General features: G+C 45.8%; 1 protein-coding gene across 2 annotated transcripts in view; it reads left to right on the top strand.

Moving 5' to 3' along the window:
- The window catches only part of WDFY4 (WDFY family member 4), a 295982-nt gene that overhangs the window by 36952 nt on the left and 238231 nt on the right, over positions 1–20799 (top strand). For both annotated transcript variants that reach the window (XM_043596828.1, XM_043596827.1), the window contains exons 6-12: positions 224–413; positions 2230–2419; positions 3947–4104; positions 6047–6499; positions 8802–8906; positions 10761–10951; positions 18103–18683. In XM_043596828.1, coding sequence (XP_043452763.1) covers positions 224–413; positions 2230–2419; positions 3947–4104; positions 6047–6499; positions 8802–8906; positions 10761–10951; positions 18103–18683 — 1868 coding nt within the window. The remainder of the gene's footprint in view (positions 1–223; positions 414–2229; positions 2420–3946; positions 4105–6046; positions 6500–8801; positions 8907–10760; positions 10952–18102; positions 18684–20799) is intronic.

Below are 20799 nucleotides of genomic sequence, written 5' to 3' on the forward strand. Positions count from 1 at the left end.
TGCATAGGATTAGGAGTGCAGACTTTAGCCCAAGCTCTGTCACCCTTTTCTGGGGGCACCACTGACCATGCTGTTCTGGGGCAGAAGGTGACCCATACGACCCATCCTTGGCACTGAGACACACCCTCAGAGCTCTGGAAAACAAGGGAAGAAATCTGTTACTTACAGGAAGGAGGCTTCCTAACTAGGCATCTGTTTTGTTTTTTTTTTTTTTCTTCCCCAGATGTTGCTGAACATTTGCAGTGAGTCTCAGGGGCTGGAGAGACTTCTGTCAGGAAATGAGCTCCAATCTCTAGTGATTGCCACTACCTGTCTTTGGGAGCACAGCTGCTGCTTTTGGAAGGAGCCCACCTTCTGTGTGCTGAGGGCAATCTCCAAGGCCCAGCACCTTGGAATCATTGAATACCTGCAGGGTATGACCCCAGGAGACCAGGGGTGGGATACGGGCCCACTTTCTACAATGAGACCCTGGAACCAAAAAAGAGATGAACAAACAGGGTCTTCACGGAAGCCCACCTGTGCCCAGTAGACGACTCTTTGCTTGGTTTCCTTCGTGAAAGTGCTTTTATTATTTATGTTGGTGCTCCACTGGAGGAGGGAAGGAAAGGGGAACTCATTTACTCTCAAACAGACACACAGCAGATAGTTTGTATAGCATCTCCTCGGTCTCTTTGAGATGGACATTAATGCCATTTTGTGATGGGGAAAACGGAGACTGAGAGTCGTGCAAGAACTTGCCTAGGTCCCCAGCTCACAAACAGGAGGAGACAAACATCCTAAGCCTGGAGATGCCCGATCTCCTTTCGGCTCTGCTCTGGGCAGCATATGCAGGGGTTAAGGCCATAGATATTGGAGCCAGATAGCTGGGGTGTGGACACCAGCTCTGTCCACCTGTTCTCATGGTGGAGTGACCTTGGGCACGTACGTGCCTGTGTGCCTCAGTTCTTTTATCTGTAAAATGGGAATAGCAACCCCTTGCCCTGTGATCTGCCTTCTTTCTGGGGTGTCCCATAACAGATGGCATCACCTGGTGACAGCTGAGCAGGTTCAGCAAGCCCGCCACCCTCTTGTAACTGAGCCCAGGACCAAAAGTCAGCCCCAGTTTAGGGATTCAGGGCTCCCCGTGAGGCCAGGGCCCAGTGGCAATGACCCTGAGCTGAGCTGGTCCTAAGAGGCTCAGCAGCCCGGGTACCCCCCCCATAGGCTTGAGCCAGAGACCCCTGAGGAAAAGCTGTGTGTCTTGATGACAGGGCTCTCTCACTGTGTCATTATTGTTAGCCGTCCAAGACAATAACTAGAAAAGAAAATTCCCACCTCAGTGGGGAGCCTGCTGCCTGGAGCACTGTGCCCAGGACCCCCTTAGGGGACTGGGTGGTTTCCATGGGCGTACAGGCTGAGGAGAAGGTCTGGAATAAGGGCTGGCCTGGCAGTTAGCTGCCAAGCCCATGGCTCTTAGGGCTGCCTTGCCCGGCATGTGGACTCTGGGGCGTGTCTGAAGCCTTGTGGCTGAGGGACAGAGCATGTGCTGTCTCAAGTTCTCATAGACACTTTTCCTGATCCACTGGCATGGCTTTCCTGGTACTCAGAAGAGGCTTCTTCCGGTGAAAGAGTCTTAAAAACAGTGATCCATCAAAATGCAAATCCAATGACATCTCTCTTCCAACTCAGATCTTCCCTTGACTTCTCACAGCTCTGGGAAACCAGCAAGTTCTAAGGCCAGGGCCACAAATGAGCTGGCCCTGTCTTCCTCCTCCTCCCCGGTGGCCTGCACTTCTGGGTGCCAACCCCCTGGACATATTAGTAGCTGAAACCCACTGTCTTTTTGCCCCTCACCTTCTTACATATTCATAGATCCTTCCCTGAACTTTTTTTCAAGCTAATTTTTGCCTGTCTCCAGTGTTGTCTTTCTCAACACCCAGGTCTTTCACCTTGTGTCCTATTACCTAATGGACCCAGTCTCTCCTGCATGCTGGGAATTAGGAGCAGAGCTAGGAGGCTTCCTTCCTCTTCCTGTTTTGTCTCCTCTCCATCTGGGTCTGCACAGTGTGGCTCTTAATGGTGACACTTCCCGCGGGGAAGACTTCTTGATTCAAGACCCAGCAGGAAAGGGCTTTGAATTAATTCTCATTTACATCTTGGTATAGATAGTTTAACGGAGTGTGGGGAGGGAATGACCGTGGCAGAAAAGCTATTTCCTCCAAACTTAACAGGGTTGTTTTCCTCTGGCAGCCATGGATTGCATCAAACTCTCCCTTCAGAATCTCTCCAAGCTTGCAGACACGCTCCCTGCTCCCAAGGTGAGCGAGTCAGTGAGCCTCATCTTGGGCTTTGTGAAGGACTCCTATCCCGTCTCTTCGGCTCTGTTCCTAGAGTTTGAGAATGGGGAGGGCTACCCTCTTCTCCTCAAAGTGCTACTTCGGTAAGTGGTTGTACCTGGTGGGGAAGAAACTGCCAACGTCTAGGTCCTCAGTATCATTTAGGTTGCTTTGGAGGAAGTGCTTTTGAAGCTTCTTCTGAAACACAGATTTCCATAGAGCATGGCCAGAGAGACTTTTATTGCAAAAATAATTCAAGGTGCATCAGGATTCGAGAGCCACTGCCTTTGAGAACTGATGGGGATTGCAATAACAATTTTACCAAATTCATTGGATGGTATTATCACATGCACACCTGCTGGCTTGAACTGCTGAGGAGGCAGCAACCCTCAGAAGCAGCCCTCAACCAAGGACTGGCGGGAGCTAATGGATAAATACCCAGTAAAGTTGTCCCTTGGGTGGGATATCTCTACCCTGCCTCCCAGAGCCCCCCAAAGCATTAAACTCTAGTTATCCAACAAGGTGCTTGCTCTATAATGCTCCTGCACTGGCTTCCTTCCTCTCCCTCTCTCAGGACCTCTGCCCCGGTAGTATTTTTTGCTTCAATTCCCAAATAAACTACCTTTTCTCTCTCAAATACTTGACCATTGGAAACCCAAATGAAGACACCATTGATCTGGGTCAGGACTAATTTCCTCTGCTCTGCCTTGCCACATTATATTCAGGTTGGGTCTAAGGAGTGGATGAGCCGAGAGATGGAAATCAAAGAAATTCCTTGATTGTTTCAACTTCTTCATTGCTCTTGGGGAAGCTGGTTAAGGGCAGGGCTACATGTATTCCTTTGTGCTTTGCTCTATGAATATGAGAAGCCCTTCTCGTGCATGGGATGTGGCTTACCACTGTGTTTCACAGACTTCACTGAAGAGCCAGATTTCTAGTCTAGAGGGGTAATTTGGATGAGAAGACCGAAGCCCTAAAAAGATGTGATTAAATGACAGTACCTTGAGGGCCTTCCTCCAAAGGGACACTAAGAATAAATGTTCCTATGGGGTTGCCACGTTTTACATTAGTCTGGACCATGACCAACTGGCTACTGCTCCCATGGAGGTCCATGTCATAGCAGTTCTTGAACATTTCTTTGGTTAAATGGGTGGTTGGGTTTCTCCAGACTTCTTATAGAAACCAGGAAGGGGGAAATGAGCCTACTCCAAGGAGTATCAGGAAGGACCCAACTCAGCTCATTGGGTTTTTTTTTTTCCTGCCTTACCTGAAATCATACTGCAAGCACGTTTGCTCTTGACATGGCAGAGCTCGAGTAAGACTTGAGAGACAGAGAAACCCTTCTCCACAAGAAGAGAAAGGTGGCTCATCTACACTTAAGTAGCTAAAGATGCAACAATACTCCACCTTGACATAAGCATAAGGAAGTCTAATACAGTTGGGTTACTTCCGAAGACATTTGCTTGCCCACTTGAAATATCAGATCTCCCATTTTGAGGGCGTCCCTGCTCTTCTTGTGCATGTGTCTTTTGGGGGTGGGTTTAGCCCTGCATCCCTGGGAGGAGCACCATGAGCAAACATGGCTGCCCTGTCCACAAAGTCCAGGGAGCTGGCCTCGTCTGTCCCTGCAGGTACGATGCACTGGCACAGAGTGAAGTGGATCCCCACCTGGAGGAGCTCCTCGAGCTGCTGGTGTGGCTGACGACCTGCGGGAGGTCAGAGCTGAAGGTGTTTGATAGCATCACCTACCCTCAGCTGGAAGGCTTCAAGTTCCATCACGAGGCTTCTGGTGGGTCATTTTGTGTTTCTGGGGACCTGGCAGAGGCTGGCACTGTGCCCTGACAAATGCTACCCAGGTCTTTCCCTGACTCTTTGTGAAGAAACCAACACTTGGCACCTGTCAGTGCTTCTGTCACTCCTTTGCGGAGATTACCTATGGATTTAAAATCTCTCCTTTGTAGACATTTTTTAGGCGTCTTGGTGGGATTTAGAGGAAATTTTTGCTTAACAAAGGCAAAGACCCTCTTGAGTAATGGTGGGAGTAATGGTCTCCACCCCCGCCTCTGCCATGACCTATTCTGCAACATGGGCTTGTATACAAGGGCTGATGGCCCTGAAACAGCCACCCCGGGCTCAGAGTCAGGCTTCCTCAGTTCTTTGAGACTGATTGATTGATTGATGAACTCTGTGCAGCAGCCATTCTGTTCCACGTGAGGCACCCGTGTGACCAGGCAGGTATCTGCTCCCTAAAATTTCTCTGTAGAGACTGTCACACATACGCTGAACCAGAATCTCCTCCATAACTGGCTGATCAATGCATCAGGCACAGTGGTGACACCAGGCAGGTGGGTCGGGTCTGTCTGGGTTAGTCAAGAAACCGTGCACAGAAGGCCCCATTCAAGGCTAAGAGTGAGTTGCCTAGATAGGAAGGAAAAGGAGAAAGGTTAAATGCAGAAATTACTGCCTGGGGAGAGAAATGGTGACCACGAACATCTGGGGTCTGGGAAAATGACCGGAGTGTGAAGGCTGCAAGACTGTAGGGCCAGTTCAGGAAGGGCCTCTGGACAGAACTCCAGCAGATACATAGTGAAGTGTCTGGACCAGAGGTGAGTTTCAGAACATCTCTGGGGGCTGAGGCAGAGAGGGTTGGAGGCAAGGAGTTCTCTGATGGAGTGAAAGTAGGGGATGGCTTCAGGAGATATCTTTATTTAACTAAGTGTCTAGAAAAGATACTGACTTTGCTTAGTAATTTTTTAACATTTTATTTATTTATTTATTTACTTATTTATTTAAAAAAAAGTTTTTAAATATTTATTTACTTTTGAAAGAAAGACAGAGTGTGAGTGGGGGAGGGGCAGAGAGAGAGGGAGACACAGAATCTGAAACAGGCTCCAGGCTCTGAGCTCTCAGCACAGAGTCCGATGCGGGGCTTGAACCCACGGACCGCGAGATCATGACCTGAGGCGAAGTCAGACGCTTAACCGACTGAGCCACCCAGCCTCCCCTAAAAATTTTTTTAATATTTATTTATTTTTGAAAGAAAGAGAGACAGAGTGTGAGTGGGGGAGGGGCAGAGAGAGAGGAAGACACAGAATCAGAAGCAGGCTCCAGGCTCTGAGCCGTCGGCACAGAGCCTGACACAGGGCTCGAACTCACGAGTCTTGAGATCATGACCTGTGCCAAAGTCAGATGCTTAACCGACTGAGCCACCCAGGCACCCCAACATCATTTGTTTTTAACTGATTAAAACCAACCCTCCAGCCCACCCCTGCCCAATAACGCTAGACGTATTGCATAATTTTTAACGGTCTAGTAGCCATATTTAAAAAAAAATATGAAAAAATAGTTTCTTTTTTATAATGTAGTTTATTTAACCTAATATATCCAAAATATTGCCATTTCAATATGGGTCAATATAAATAGGTATTAATGGCATTTATTTTGGCCTTCTTTTCCTTGTGCTGTATCTTGGAAATCCAGTGTGCATTTTTACACGCATGGACCATTTCAGTGGAGTGGGCACATTTCCATTGCTCGGTGAGCCACTGCATCTTGGACAATGCAGTTCCAGCCTTGCTCACACTCTGGGCAGCTGGCTTTCCTGGACTTCTGATAGACATTTACCCACAGGAGCTAGAAAATAGAAACCGAATGGTATTTCCCAGTGGTAATGCCACTGTGTATTTCTAGGCACAGGCAGGAGAAATGATTAACCCTCCTTTTGTCCCCAGGGGTGACTGTTAAGAATCTTCAGGCCTTCCAAGTCCTACAGAATGTTTTCCACAAAGCCAGCAACCCTGTCCTCTGCACCAAGGTCCTGTCAGCCATCAGGACCATGTGGGTCTGGAACGCCCGCAACTTCTTCCTGCTGGAGTGGACCCTGCAGCCCATCTCGCAGTTCGTGGAGATTGTGCCCCTGAAGCCGGCCCCGGTGCAAAAGCAATTCTTCCAGCTGCTGGAGGCCCTGGTGTTCGAGCTGCATTATGTGCCCCATGAAATCCTGCGGAAGGTGCAGTGCTTGATCAAGGAGAGCCCCGAGTCACCCTGCGCCCTCGTGGCCCTGCAGAGTGTCCTCAGGATAGCCGGCCGGGACTTGCTTTTCACCGACATCTTCCGGGACTCGGGTCTCCTGGGTCTGCTGCTGGCCCAGCTGCGGAAGCGGGCCAAGATCCTGAGGAAGTCAGGTGACTCCCAAGAGCGTCGGGAGGGTTGGAGGGAACAGGCTGGGCGGCGGGTACCACTCCACCCCCCATCAACATAACAGAAAAAAGTGAGCGTCCCCAGGTCACCTGGCAACATGAGGGTCGGAGGAGGTCCCTTGGGGCATGTGGCTTCGAAGGGCAGGCGGCCTCTCTGTTTGCTATAACTGGACTGATCTTCCCCATGAAGAGGCCAGAGGGATGGGCGGAACTTTAAACAGACTCGTGGGGCTGAGTCAGGTCTGATGAATTCTCAGCTAGCAGAGATAACTCCTGCACCGTCTGCTATGTAGATGTATGTAGATGGGGAGACACCAGGAAGCCAAGGGAATTCGGGGAGGCCTGGGGCCCCCGCAGGCAGAGGGTGAGGGACCTGTGTACGTGTGGGATCATCTGGTACCTGGCCTCCTTTCAGTGCTGTCAGGCCCCATGGTCTCCTGCTTAGAGCAGTGAACAGTGCTGTCCAGCTTCCCTCTCCAAGTCTCGTCCGGCTTTTGCGTGCCCTGCTGGGCTGTGCACCTGTGGCTCTTTGGCAACGTCCCTTCACCCCTACCTTGGGCTCTCAACCTCAGCAGCCTCTGCTACCCCTATGGGTCTTCTGGGTGCCTTCTATCCAGGCGGGAGTGCTGGCCCAGGCTCTCTCACTGCCTAGCCACCCCCATGCACACGCCCTGCTGGGGCCGGTCTGTGTGGTTTTTCCATAACCCCCACCTCCATCAACCTGCAGATAGGAGCCAGGGCATGAAAACTCCTTTCCCAGTTCTTCCTGGCTTTCCCTCACTCTGTTTGTACCTGCACCTCTGGGATTTCAGTTTGGAGGAGGGATTAGGACACCGAATCCAGCCATTTACTTCTCCCCACCTTATGGCCTTTTCTCCTACTGCACTGGCTGGGAGGGGCTGAGGGCCTTCTAGCCATCGGCTGCTTTTGGAACTGGGCTTCAGACTCAAGCTAAAGTCATCAGTCTGTCTGCTCCCCGGGCCTGTGTGATGGGAAGAAGCTGAGTGAGAGAGTGTGGGCGCTGGAACCAGACAGCCCTGGCGGGGGTGATACTTATGAGCTGAGTGATCCTGAACAAGTTACTTCACCTCTCTGAGCCTGTTTCTTCCTCTGTTAAATGGGTGCAAAAATATCTACGTCCTAGGGATCTAGTAAAAATTAAGTGAAGAAATACTGAAAAGGTCTCACTGCTGTGTCTGGAGAAGAAATGCTCAAGTGCTCAAAAATGTTCATTAGTCTTAACCCGGTAGCTTCTGTGTTACTGCATCGAGGACTGAGATGGACAGGCACCTTGGGGAGGCCAGGAAGGACTCACATCTCCCTGGGAGTATTTGCAAATAGGGTCAAGATTGAAGATGAGGAGCTGCTGTCTTTACACATCTGGGCCTCTGGGCCAGGCCTTGGAGAATATCTTGCTATGTGCTTTTTTCCCACTGCCCTTTGCACGGTCTTTTTGTTTAATGTTTCTGTGTTACCTTCCTGTGTATTGCTTCTCAGGTGCCTGATACTGAATTTGCTTTTCAATCCAATCCCCAGACCTATCACAATTCCCAGAACTTTTTTGTGAGCTGATGTATCTGGTCTTTATGTTTTCTGTTGTTAAATGTTTCTTACTCTTCTTAGATACCTTGCCTCCTGGTTAATAAACTACCTTCATTCATTCATTCATTCATTCATTCATTCATTTCCAAAGATGGATGGAGCTTCCCGCTCGTGTCAGGCACTTTTCTGGCACTGGGGATTCATAAGCGAACACACAGGCCTGATTTGCCATCGTGGATCTAACGGAAACACTTATCCACTCCAGAATCTCTCAACCATGTCTACCCTCAGGTGTGAACTGGCAGGTCCTTCCTCCCAGGCATGAATGGCAAAGTATAAAACTGTCCAAAAGAAAGTCAAAGAGGCGGGGCTTCAGACATTATGTAGGGTGGTGGTTCTCAAGGGTGGTCCTCAGAGCAGTTCCATCAGCATCACCTGGGAATTTCAGAAAAATAAAGTTATAGGACCCCACCTAAGGCCTCCTATGCTAGAAACTCTAAGGGAAGAATTCCAGCTTCTGGATTTCAACAAGCCCTCCAGGGGATTTTAATGTGCTCAAGTTGGAGATCCATGGTATAAGGAAGGGGTTATAGGGTTAGATCTTATGAATCAGGATGCACACTCATTTATAATAGAAGCATTATGTTCTCATTTCCTTACGAGTATGGAAAACTAACAAAACCAGAGATTTGAGATCATACCATGTATACTGAAGATTTTATTTATTGGTTCTTAAATACGCCAGGAAACAAAGAGTCCACGCTTGGTGTTCAGGATCCAGAGAGAGAACTGACCTGTGTGATGCTGAGAACTGTAGTCACACTTCTGAGAGGCTCAGTTCGGAATGCAGGTAAGGATGGTACCAACCTTGTCTTGTCACTGCCTGGTAAACATTAGCTGTCTCCAGTGATTTATGTCAGTGCTCAAAGGTTATACCCAAGGAATAACCAGCGCTAAGGTTGTGGCTAATGTCCATTTGCTGGTTGATGTCCGGTGATTGTCAGTAAATTTGTAGACATCTTGGTTGACGGCTTTTACTTTTAAGGCTGCTAATTAAGGTTGGGATAGAGATATCCTAAAGAGATAGCCTAAATTTATGAGACCACAGAATGCTCCTCCTCTTTCTTTAAAAAATTTTTTTTTCAACGTTTATTTATTTTTTGGGGGGACAGAGAGAGACAGACCATGAACGGGGGAGGGGCAGAGAGAGAGGGAGACACAGAATCGGAAACAGGCTCCAGGCTCCGAGCCATCAGCCCAGAGCCCGACGTGGGGCTCGAACTCCTGGACCGCGAGATTGTGACCTGGCTGAAGTCGGACGCTTAACCGACTGCGCCACCCAGGCGCCCCTGCTCCTCCTCTTTCAAGTAAAACCTATTCCTATCCTGCTGCACCAACTAACGTGCTTTAAAAAAAAAAATCCAAATTGTAAAGCTATGAGTAAAGAAAACTAATAATTTTTAAGAGACTTAATTTGATAAGCTTCCAGCCCATGATGGACTCAGTAGCTCCATCCATCTAAAACATTTTTGGCTTCCTAAGATTATGCAGCTTCCAAGTTTTTGTTTTTGTTTTTGTTTTTGTTTTGTTTAGTTTTTAATGGGTGCATTAACTATACATACATAAATATTATGTTACGAAGTAGGTATATTAACAAAGTGACATCAGTGAGTTTGGTGATTTGGGGTGTCTTTATCTGAGGCCCTCATAGATCAACTGTACCAAATGTGAATGATTAGTTCATATGCAGAGGGTCTTTAATGCTAGACTATAAAAGGTTCCCTGGAGGTGCTGGTTAAAATGCATATTCCTAGAGCTACTTGAATGGCTCAGTCAGTGAACATCTGACTCTTGATTTCAGCTCAGGTTACGATCCCAAGGTTGTGGGATTGAGCCCTGCATGAGGCTCTGTGCTGAGCGTGGAGCCTGCTTAAGATCCTCTCTCTCCCCCTCTTCCCCTGTCTCAAACTTGCGTGTTCTCTGTCTCTCTCTTTCTGTCTCTGTCTCTCAAATTAAAAAAAGAAAAAACATATTCCTAGGCTGATTCCCGGAGAGTTAAATTAGTAGCTGGTCAAGGTAGAGCACAGGAATCTGTTTTTAAACAGCCTTCCAAGGTGATTTCCATGGAGGGGTACCTGACCCATACTTGGAGAAATCCTGTCTCACAGAGTTGACCTGCTCAAATCTACATCATGCCACTTGAACGATCCAATTACTTCCCAGTTCTTATTCCACATGTGATTCAGTTATGGTTTGTTTGCGGTAAGAAGTTTGGCAGAGAAGAGAGAGAATTCCCATTGGCCCTGGATTAGGGTATTAAGTGGCAATAGCGGACAGAAGTGTTGTCTAGTTAAAGTTTGTATTAGGTTTTTAAAAAAGACTAGTGCAGTGAAAGTTTTTTTAAAAACAAATTTCAAAAACAAAAATTTCATAGAATAAAAAGGCAAGGTTTCTTTTTTTGATTTATCTGTTTAGTTTTTGTTTTTTTTTTTTAATTCTCAGCTCCACTATTTCTCTTTTCTTCTAGTTTTAACAGTGGGTATGGGTTTTGAAAAAAAAAAAGAGTTTCTAATGGAACAACGTGGAGACATGTATAAAGGGAGCAAAACAAACTCGGATGTTGCAGGAGAAAGCTTTGCTTGTCGTAAAACTAAGGTGCCGAGGCTCCCTTGCTCTAGCCCCATACTGTCTGTCTGGTCCACAGTTGTCCTGAAAGACCACGGCATGGTGCCCTTCATCAAGATCTTCCTGGACGTTGAGTGGTACCGAGAGGCCTCACTCAGCATCTTGGAGCAGCTCTCCGTCATCAACGCTGAGGAGTACATGAGCATCATTGTGGGCGCTTTGTGCTCATCCACTCAAGGGGAGCTGGAGCTGAAACTGGATCTTCTGCAGGTGATGTCAAGTTTTCCTTTGTGCTGGGCTTTCCCACAGACATGCAGCTGGTGATCGACATGTGCACACGCGTTCACTCATTCAGTTGGTCACGGTATCGTACAGGTAGGGTAGTGCTAGCTGCTATAACAAAGAAATCCCACGTCCTCAGTAGCCTCACACATGGGGAGTTTCTTTCCTATGAATAGTCCAATCTCTGATGGGAGGGGATAACCATTCAGGGAACCTGGGCATCGAATCCAGCCAGCAGACAAAGAATTGCACAAGTGTTCTGCCGGCCTGGAACCGGCACACGTTAACTTCTGTCCGACTTCCTTTGGGTACAACTCATTTGGATGCAAGGGGTGCCGGGAAATGTAGTCTTCCCAGCAACGCTGTAAACTGTGGAAGTGTAGTCTGAATCAGACTACAGGGGGCAAGCAGCTGCCTTGTTTACTTGACCAGCATTTAGTGTCTACCCTCTACCAACCTGGGACACACAGTTGAATGAGATATAGTCTTTGCCATCTGGGAGCTCATAGACTAGGGCTCATGATGAGTGAGCGGTCATGGCAGTGCAATGTGGTAATGACCTGGAAAGTACTGAGTGCAGGCTGCCATGGGGGCAGAGGAGTAGGAGAGCTCCATCCTGCCTTGCATGTTGAGGAAGGCTTGCAGAGGAGGATGTTTGAGCTGGGAAGAGGAAAGAAGAGGCAGGGAGAGGCATGGGCCCAGAGGACACAAAGGGGAGGAGTGAAACTAGGGTGTCACTTGTGGGGAACAAAGATGAGTATAAGTTTTGGTTTTTGTAGTACTGTTAATAATCATCAAATTATCTTAAAACAATTAGAATGATAATGAATGTCATCACCACCAGATGTAAATGCAAATATCCCCCAGGAGGCTGACTTGGGGACCTCTCACGTATGTATGCAACACAACCCCATGCAAAACACATATCTCAGTAACATACATACCTTGATCACTGGTGAATTAAAAAAAATATGGAGTTGGTCTCACTTCCAGAATTAAACCGTCAGGCTTGCTCAGCCATGACTCTTTCTGCACAAAACGCTTTTAACACTTAGAGAACAGTGCTCGGTTTCTTTTACCAACTTATCTCTCTGCAGAGCCAGTCATGTCATGTGACCATCAGACACATGTGTTCCCACCATCAGTCACGTGGCCAGAGCCTGCAGGGTTCGGCATGGCCAAAGCATCATGAGAAGCCCATCCAAAAGTGACATTATGACCATAATTATCATGCATTTCACAGATGACAAGAACCAAAACAATGATTTAGTTATAAAGCCAAAGAAATCAGTTTTATATGAAATAAAACCAGGCTTCTATGAAACAAAAAGTTAACTGTCTTTTGAAAGATCCTAGAGTCTCATGATTATGTGAGGTAAAGGAAGTGAGGGGAACATGTGAAGGAGCTGAAGGGAAAGACATAGCAAGAATTAGTGGCAATTTGCAGCTAGGAAGGACTTTAGCTTCATGCGGTCCAATCTTTTTTTTTTTTTATTTTTTTAATGTTTATTTATTTTTGAGAGAGAGAGAGACAGAATGCAAGTGGGGGAGAGGCAGAGAGAGAGGGAGACACAAAATTCGAAGCAGACTCCAGGCTCTGAGCTGTCAGCACAGAGCCCGACGCCGGGCACAAACCCACCAACTGCAAGATCATGACCTAAGCTGAAGTTGGATGCTTAACCGACTGAGCCACCCAGGCACCCCCACGTGGTCCAGTCTTAACATTCCAGCAGGAACATGTCCAGGAAGCGTCTAATATAAATTGTGAGTTGAGTTTGAATCTTAGACAAGTGACTTAAAATCTAAGTATCCTTCCTCTTTTCTTTGTGCTGCTTATTACATTTTTTTCCTCACCTGTCTGTCTTCGTCCTGATTCACATGAGCCTTATTCTGATAAGCAACACAGAAACCATGACCCCAGTAGTCAGGACTTTGGTTTCCTAGGGGATGAAAATTGGAATCCCCATCTGTTTCTGAGATTTTCACACTGAGAGTCAGACAGACCCACAGAGAGGAAAGTTTTGGATTTACTTTTTGCTTGGAGAGAACAAGGGTTTCTGTGTCCGTTATAGAGAAGTGTACTCTGCTTTGCTCGTGGAAAGTTCATCTTATTTACTCTGCAGCCCAGAGGCACCTTAGTGGAGCGTCAGCCCTTGGGTAATAGGACTGAATTTCTAGAATTAGCGATGTGAAGCCTTTATGGTGTTTTACAGATTCAATATCACTTCAGAATCACACTATCAAGGGATTAACACTGTATAAGCTTATTTAACAAAGTCATACCCTGTGTTCAATGTGCTGTCTTCTCCCGGGTGCCATGTCACTGCTGGGAAGTTGGGGGGTGATGCGTGGAGCTATTATTGCTCTCACGGGACCTGGGCTATTGACACTTTGTTGCTCCAATGCATAGTGGGGGGACATGGGGTTGTTCCCGACTTGCCCACCACCGAGTTACATGAGCGACTAGCCAACGTTTGAGGTTTTCTGGAGTCTAATCTAGAATCCACATCTTGGGAATCTGTTGGAACTTTAGAAACAAAGATGTAAAATTAGCTCTTTCTGGCCAGATCTCCCTCTTTCTAACTTGAGCGTGGACTTTGCCCAAAGCACTGTGCCCGCAAAGCGAGTCAGCATAGGATGAGGGGGAGGTGATGAGTGAGGTGACCTCAAAGGCAGTACCCTCTGCCCCCACCAAAGCTTTGCCATCTTTGACATGCATTCACATCAACGTGTGACCCTCGCTTCCCTTCCCTGAGGCCGTCAGCCAGCTGCTTTGGAGAAGAAAATTCATCCAGAAACACCCAACTTACGGCAGTGGTTTCCAAAATCCAGTGGCACTTCCATACCAATACGCAAGCACTTGTGACTTCACCACCTAATTCTGGCAAATGATAATTGAGTTAAAGAATAATGTAGGCAAATGAATTTCCTCTCCACTGCCAGTGGGACCATGATTGGGTTATGCACAAATTCAGATTGATTTGCTAATATACATTTAGCTGTTCAACTCTGTGCTTAATCACATTACCTCACCAGTCTTCCAGCGTGACACATGGAAAATTATGAGGAATAACAAATAATGGAATGTGAAATAAATCCTGTTAGTCCTAACCTAGTTAGCGCTTTGCAGCAGACATCCATTTTATAGATTCAAGCTGGAGGAATACGAACTCAGAGACGATGACATGGTAACTGAGTTAAGGAGGAGAAAATGTGCTTAACGCTGACCTTTCTTGAAATGTGTCAACCCCAGCCTGATTACTTTGACTTCAGCTGATTAAATTTACTCCCTTCCGCAGACTCGCAAGCCTAGGTGATGCATTATCATGCAAAGTTGAATGACAGTAATGGAGACCCTCGTTCTAGGCCCCCAGTTCCTGACAAATCGTTTCCCGAAGTAACGCAGTATTTATTTTCCTTTATGATAGAAATGTTTCTCTTTAGTTGCTATGAAATTAAGCCTTTGTAATTGGATTTTGGACTCTTTACTTTATGACTCTGCAAATATGAAATTAACCCCATCCCAAGAAATAATAGAGCAGTCTAAGTTCTAATGAGATTACCCCCATTTTAGATAATGATTCCGAATTTAATAAATCAAACAAAGCAACAATTAAGGACAGCCATTTCTTTCTCCTCCCCCCTCCCAACAGGAGGAGAAAGGAGCCATGTAGGAATTACAGGGGACAGACCCTCTGAGAGACACAGATCAAAAGAAGGACCGTCATTGGGTTGCTCTGTTTTAACGGTATCTGCTCTCGATACTCGGAATGATGGAGTCCTTTTGAGCAATGTCTGTTGTCAAATTGGATGATTGGAACGCAGTTTCTTTAATAAGAGGGGAGTTCGGTGGTCATCCAGTGCTCAGACAATTGCCTGTCATTTGATTCGTTTGTTTTTTGATCATTCTCCATTTTTCATATTTGTTTTGTCATGTGCCCTTGTGATAAACAGCAGAGCTTCATCCAATCCATTTACCTTAAACAACCTCTTGGTGGTTTCAGGAGCCACTGAAAGCACTCACATGAATTTAGATCACTTACCATCCTAGAGCTTAAGATTTCCCACCGTCTTGGTGGTTTATTTATTTTTCACGGCATGAGTCACATGACCAGGCATAAGGTCAGACGCAGACAAAGCAATGCACGCTGTACAAGACCCCAGTGTTCATCCTTTCGTGTGGGTTATCAGTCGGTGGGAAGAGGCCAGTAGCAACACACATACTTCAAGGTTAGAGTATGTTTCCAATTTGGTGGGAGAAATACTATTCTGTTAGGAGTGAGTTGCTCACACAAGGCCGGCACAGATGTAGTAGGTCTATGTGTGGCCTGTCTTGGCCTCAGAGTCCAACGGGTGGGCTGTGGGGGCAGGCAGCTGTGCTGATGCTATCTATACAGAGAAAGACCTTGCCCTTCTAGAAGTCTTACTGTTGCTACACCATAAGCTTCACACTCACTGAACACCACCCTTCTAGAGAACCTGCTTTAACAGTCTACATGCTTCTTTGAAGGACCTGCCTACAAAGTCAACTTTTCCTGGGGTTTCAGCCAAATTCAGAAGTAGTTTGGCCATATCTTCACCCAAGAGAAGAGAGAAAGCCATCGTCACCGCCTCATCCTTAATATTTCGTTTTTGCCTCCATCTTTCTGGCAGTTTGGAAAGCCTATTTCCCTGACGTCTCTCCCATGACTCTGATTTGACCCCCTGTTAGTGGGTGGCCCTGGTGCTGAATTTCTTTCAAAAAACAAAATGACAATTCAGTTTCCCCATAGTCATTCCCCTGAGCTGTGGTGGGTAATCATTGAGCTAAGCGCTATAAGTTGTGGATTTTCTTTTCCTATAACCAGGAAAAGATCAATTGACCCATATTGGTAAGGATGCATTTTTCTATTTTCTATAATTTTTTGTCCATTTTGAATGTAAGCATAGACTCTGGCCTTTCATGGATTCTCCTACTTACTATAAACTTTATTTTTATTTATATATTTTTTTACTATCTTGAAATGTCATAGATGGGACAGTGGAGGACTTTAAGCATCTCCTTTGTCTTCCTCTTTGAAAGAGTCCTTGGCCATGTGCATTCATTCAGGTAGTTCTGGCTCATTTTGTGTTCTCCTGCTCCCAAAATGGGGTTGACTGCCCACTGAGCATCTCAGGCTGCTCTCCATATATATAATATAGTAATATAGTATATAGTAATATAGTAATATATACTACATAATATAGTATATATGAAACAATATAACATGTATCTTCTTCAAGAAGAATGGGCTTTTTGAGAAGCTGGCTGAGGACCTCTGTTTGCTGGGATGTTTCGGGGTGCAGTATATATAGTATATATAGTAATATATACTATATAATATAGTAATATAATAATATAATATATTATATATATAATATATATAATAATATAATATAATATTATTATATATATTACATATAATATAATAATATTATATTCCTCTCCAAAAGGAGAGGAATATAATATTAGAGAAGAAAATTTGGGTCTTAGGGATACATGTTATATTGTTTCACATCAATGGCGTTGGATTAAGATTACCAGCATTTTAAAGATAGAGCTGGAAAATTAACTTTCTTCCCCCAAAGTGCATGAAATTCATATTTAATCATTACTTAAAACTTTACTAAGTTTTTGTTTGACTTTCTCTCCATGAGAATTTGAAGATTTAGTCCCTTCCCTCCTTTTATTTTCCTGACCTACCAGTTTTCTCTTCGTTCATTAACTTTCGCATATCATGCTCTATATTGTCACCCTGGACCAGGCATTTAAGACACAGAATCAGCCCCCAACACACACACACTAAATTGGGAGTTGCCTTTCACTTTTTTCTTTGAACCTTGTCTCAAGCATCTTGGAATTGGCTTGAAATTGTGCCTGCCCAGAAAATCCCCTTTCTTGTGCCACTAGGGCATTAGAGGATAAAACGATTTATACCTTCCTCCAAAATCTGCTGATGAAACCACAAGTATTGGCCACTCTCTTGGAAGCACGTGCAAGATGGTCTCAGATGAAGTCCCAAGCAACTTCCGTGAATAGTAAATGTGAAAACACCAAAAGCTAGAGGCTTTTTTTAATATTTATCTAAAATCATCCATACATTCTTCACTTTCAGGTGTGAAGCTTTAGCACAGAATGAGAATTACTTGAATACAGTCTTTTCTCCCTCCCTCCCTCCATTTCTCCCTTCCTCCCTTCCTTTCATCCTCCTTTCCTTCCTTCCCTTCGAAACATTTGTTAACTACCTAGTGTGCACCACCACTGCACTCAATGAAGGGCACACTGTAAGGGTTCAATAAATGTTGGATGGTAGAAGGAAATAAAAATGTGTCCAGTAAAATCTCAGTGATCTGGAGAAGTTCGATTCTACAATGTATGTTACGCATAGCCTGAACTCCACACATGGTCTATTCTATTTACTGTACTTATGTTTCCTTCCATGAAATGCTTCTCTTCTCTACCTTGATTCCTTCATATTTGCACACCAGATTTTAAGTAGACTCGTTTTATTCTCTTTCTTCACTTAATAGAGGTACTTACGTTTGCACAGAGAGGGAGATAAATAATAAACTACTTTACAGAGATTGCATTGTGGGTCTCCTTTGCAATATAAGAGGTGGTTCATTCCACTCATTCAGCAAATATTTATTAAGTGCGTGCTACATTCCACAGCAGTGCATTGCCTGATTTCACGGAGCTTCAATCTAGTGGAGGGCTGAGGCAGTTTTCAAGTCACTTCAGTAAAGTGTGAAGAGAACTGGGTTCAACAAATGAGAGGGGGCTATGTGAGCTCTCGGCCTGGGGTAAGAATAAGGCAGGGGTCAAAGAGAGCTTTCTGGAGGGAGATGCATTGAAGTTAAGATCCAGGACAGTAAACCAACCTTATACATCAGCATAGGCTTTAGCAGCCGCCATTTGAAAGCAGGCACTGAGGGGCAACTAAAATGAGGAGGAACAATATAGACCTCCCCCTGTTTCAGAATCACCCTCAGGTAGCTTGCATTTCCTACCACTCGAACAGGCGAGAGCAGGTGCAGTGCTTTGGCAGGGATGTGTCAGGGCTTTGCGTTAACAAGTTGTCTCCTGCGCTTTCCTCATTTTTATCCTGTTGGTGTTTCAGTCTCTACTCAGGATCCTGGACACCCCCAAAGGCCGTGCTGCTTTCAGAGTGTCCAGTGGGTTCAATGGACTCCTGTCCCTGCTCTCTGACCTGGAGGGGTCTCTCCAGGAGCCCCCGCTGCAGGCGTGGGGGATGGTGTCCCCCAGCCAGACCCTGGACCTGGTCCTGCACACCCTCTGTGCCTTGTCTGCGGCATTGCACCTGGACCCTGTCAACAGTGACTTCTTCAAGAAGAATGGGCTTTTTGAGAAGCTGGCCGAGGACCTCTGTTTGCTGGGATGTTTCGGGGCGCGGGAGGAAGAGGGAGCCCCTCTGCACTCGGAGGCAGACACAAAGGCCAGGCCATTTGCTGACTTCCTGAGTGCGGCCTTTGCCTCTGCCAGCCCATTCCCACCCAAGATACAGAGCTGCCTCCAGATCCTCAGCTTTCTGGACAGCATGGCCGGTGGCACCCTCCACCTGCGCAGAGACCTGAAGGAGCCCCCGAGGGCTGGGCAAGACCCAGCTCCGCATGCCCAGAAGGAAGACGCCGGCAGTGACCCCCAAGGCAACTTCAAGCTGTGGCCAGACCTGGAGGAGAGGTAGAGCTTTGCTGCCCACTTCCGTAATCGGGTCATCAGTGTATCTGTCTCCCATTTCTCCCCCAAATATCCTGTGCATGGGTGGTGGGTAGGAAGCCTTGACTGCAAACTAGGTGTGCAAAGATGTCACGTGACTTTTTTTTTTTTTTTTTTTTTTTAACTCAAGTTAACTTTGGCTCCAGTCTCCTCTGCCTTTGGGAGCAGGCAGAAAACCAATCTGAGTCAATCAACAGATGGTTGGAGGCTGCTTTTGAGTTGCACGAGAACCAGGGGGCTTACCAGATCTTGGAAACGGAGGGCAGAACTCTGCTGATAATCTCACTTTCTGCTTCGGCATCCTTGCTGCTGCTCCTGGGAGCCTTGGTGCCTGTGCCTGGCCTCCATGGTGTGCTGGGCAGCCTTTGGGGGGCCTTATCTTACCCGCTGCCCTCACCCTTGCCCCTGCACTGCCAGGGTGTGGGAGGAGGTCCTTTGACTTACAGGATGACCACAGCGTCCTTCCCCATCCCTGGTTCTTCCCGGTCTTTCACATTGCTTCCACTTCCTGTAACAAAGACGATGATCTCTTACTTCACAGGCCCATCTCCTCCATGACTCCAGACTTTTATTCCTGTAAGACAGACTTCCACTAAAGCAAGGGAGAGCAAAGAACACCCCTCCTTCCTTGGGGGGGGGGCAGGGAAAACAAACGAAAGCACAACAGCAGTAGTTGGTTATCTTTTGTGTTCTCCTCAGGGAGAGATTATGTTATGTCCTTACAAAACATAAATTAATATTGCAAGAAACTCTCCTGCCTACCACCTCTCCAAGCCATCTTACATTGACTGCCACGGGACACCCTTCTGAAAGACACTGCACATTTTAATCCAAATATGTTGGATCGGTCAGATTTCAGTGTGGAGGGCTGGTGGTGAGGGGGAAGGATGCCAGATCTCTACGGAGATAATCATATGATTGTTCTCGTTTCATCAGCTAACATGCTAAATTAATTGGTTTCCTAATCTTGCATTCATGCAGATACCAACTTGCTCATGATACATTTATTGCTGGCTTTGATTTGCTAATTTTTTATAAGGACATGTGCTCCTGAAAAAGCTTTTCCTTCCATGCTCTTTTCTTGACTGTTTTTATGATAAAGTTTGCAGTAACCTCATAACGCGAGTTGGTCAGTGTTGACTCTTCTATTCTCTGGAAGTAATAGTAACATAGGTTACTATTTCTATTCCTTAGCTTTGTGATAGAGTCTGCCAGTAAAACCCTCATAAGCCTGATGTTTTCTTGTTAAGATTTATTTTTGTGAGGATAAATTCAGATTTCTTCTTGAATCATTCTTAGCCATTTTTAAAGTTCATTTTCCCATTCCATCTAAGTTTCAATTTACTGACACAGGGCTGTTCCTAATATCCTTTTTTAACTTTTGGTTCCTGACAGGATTGTTTGTGTCTTTTCTTTCCCCTCCACCCCCCACCCCCCCAACATTCTTGACAGGGGGTTTATTTATTTGTGTGTCCCATGAAGCAACTTTCAGCTTTTCCCATCTCTCATGCGTAAATTTTCTATTTCTGTCTTCGTTTGTTCATTCTTATTATGTCTTCTTTGCTTTGGTTTATTCTGGTATTCCTCTTAATTTAATTGATTAGGAGACTGATTTTCAGTCCTCTTTTTAAATGCAAAATGCAAATGTCTCTGTCCTTTACTTTAGCTGTAAGGTGCAAGTTTCCTTATGTGGCGCTTTCAATGTTATTTAGTCCTAAATGTTTCCATTTCCTTTGTGACTTAGAGTTTCCTTCTTGAATCTTGTTTGACTTGTGGATTTCCAAAGTTACAGAGTGTTTTTGGTCATTTTCTTTCCTTGCTAATTTCTGATTTTATCATCATGAGAGATGGTGGACTGTTTGATGGTAATTCTTTGAAAGTAGTTGAGCTTGCCTTTGTGGCCTCCAGTGTGATAAATCTTCCTAACTGTTCCATGTGTGCTTGAAAAGAATGAATATTTTTCAGTTGTTAGAGTCAAGGTTCTATTTATGTCCTTTAGATCAAACTGGTCAAGGGTCTTCTTCAGATTTTCAGATCATTTAATCTGTTTGACAATATCAGTTGCTAAGATATGTGAAAT

The sequence above is a fragment of the Prionailurus bengalensis genome, chromosome D2 (genome assembly GCF_016509475.1).
Source record: "Prionailurus bengalensis isolate Pbe53 chromosome D2, Fcat_Pben_1.1_paternal_pri, whole genome shotgun sequence".
In the NCBI taxonomy this organism is placed as follows: domain Eukaryota; kingdom Metazoa; phylum Chordata; class Mammalia; order Carnivora; family Felidae; genus Prionailurus; species Prionailurus bengalensis.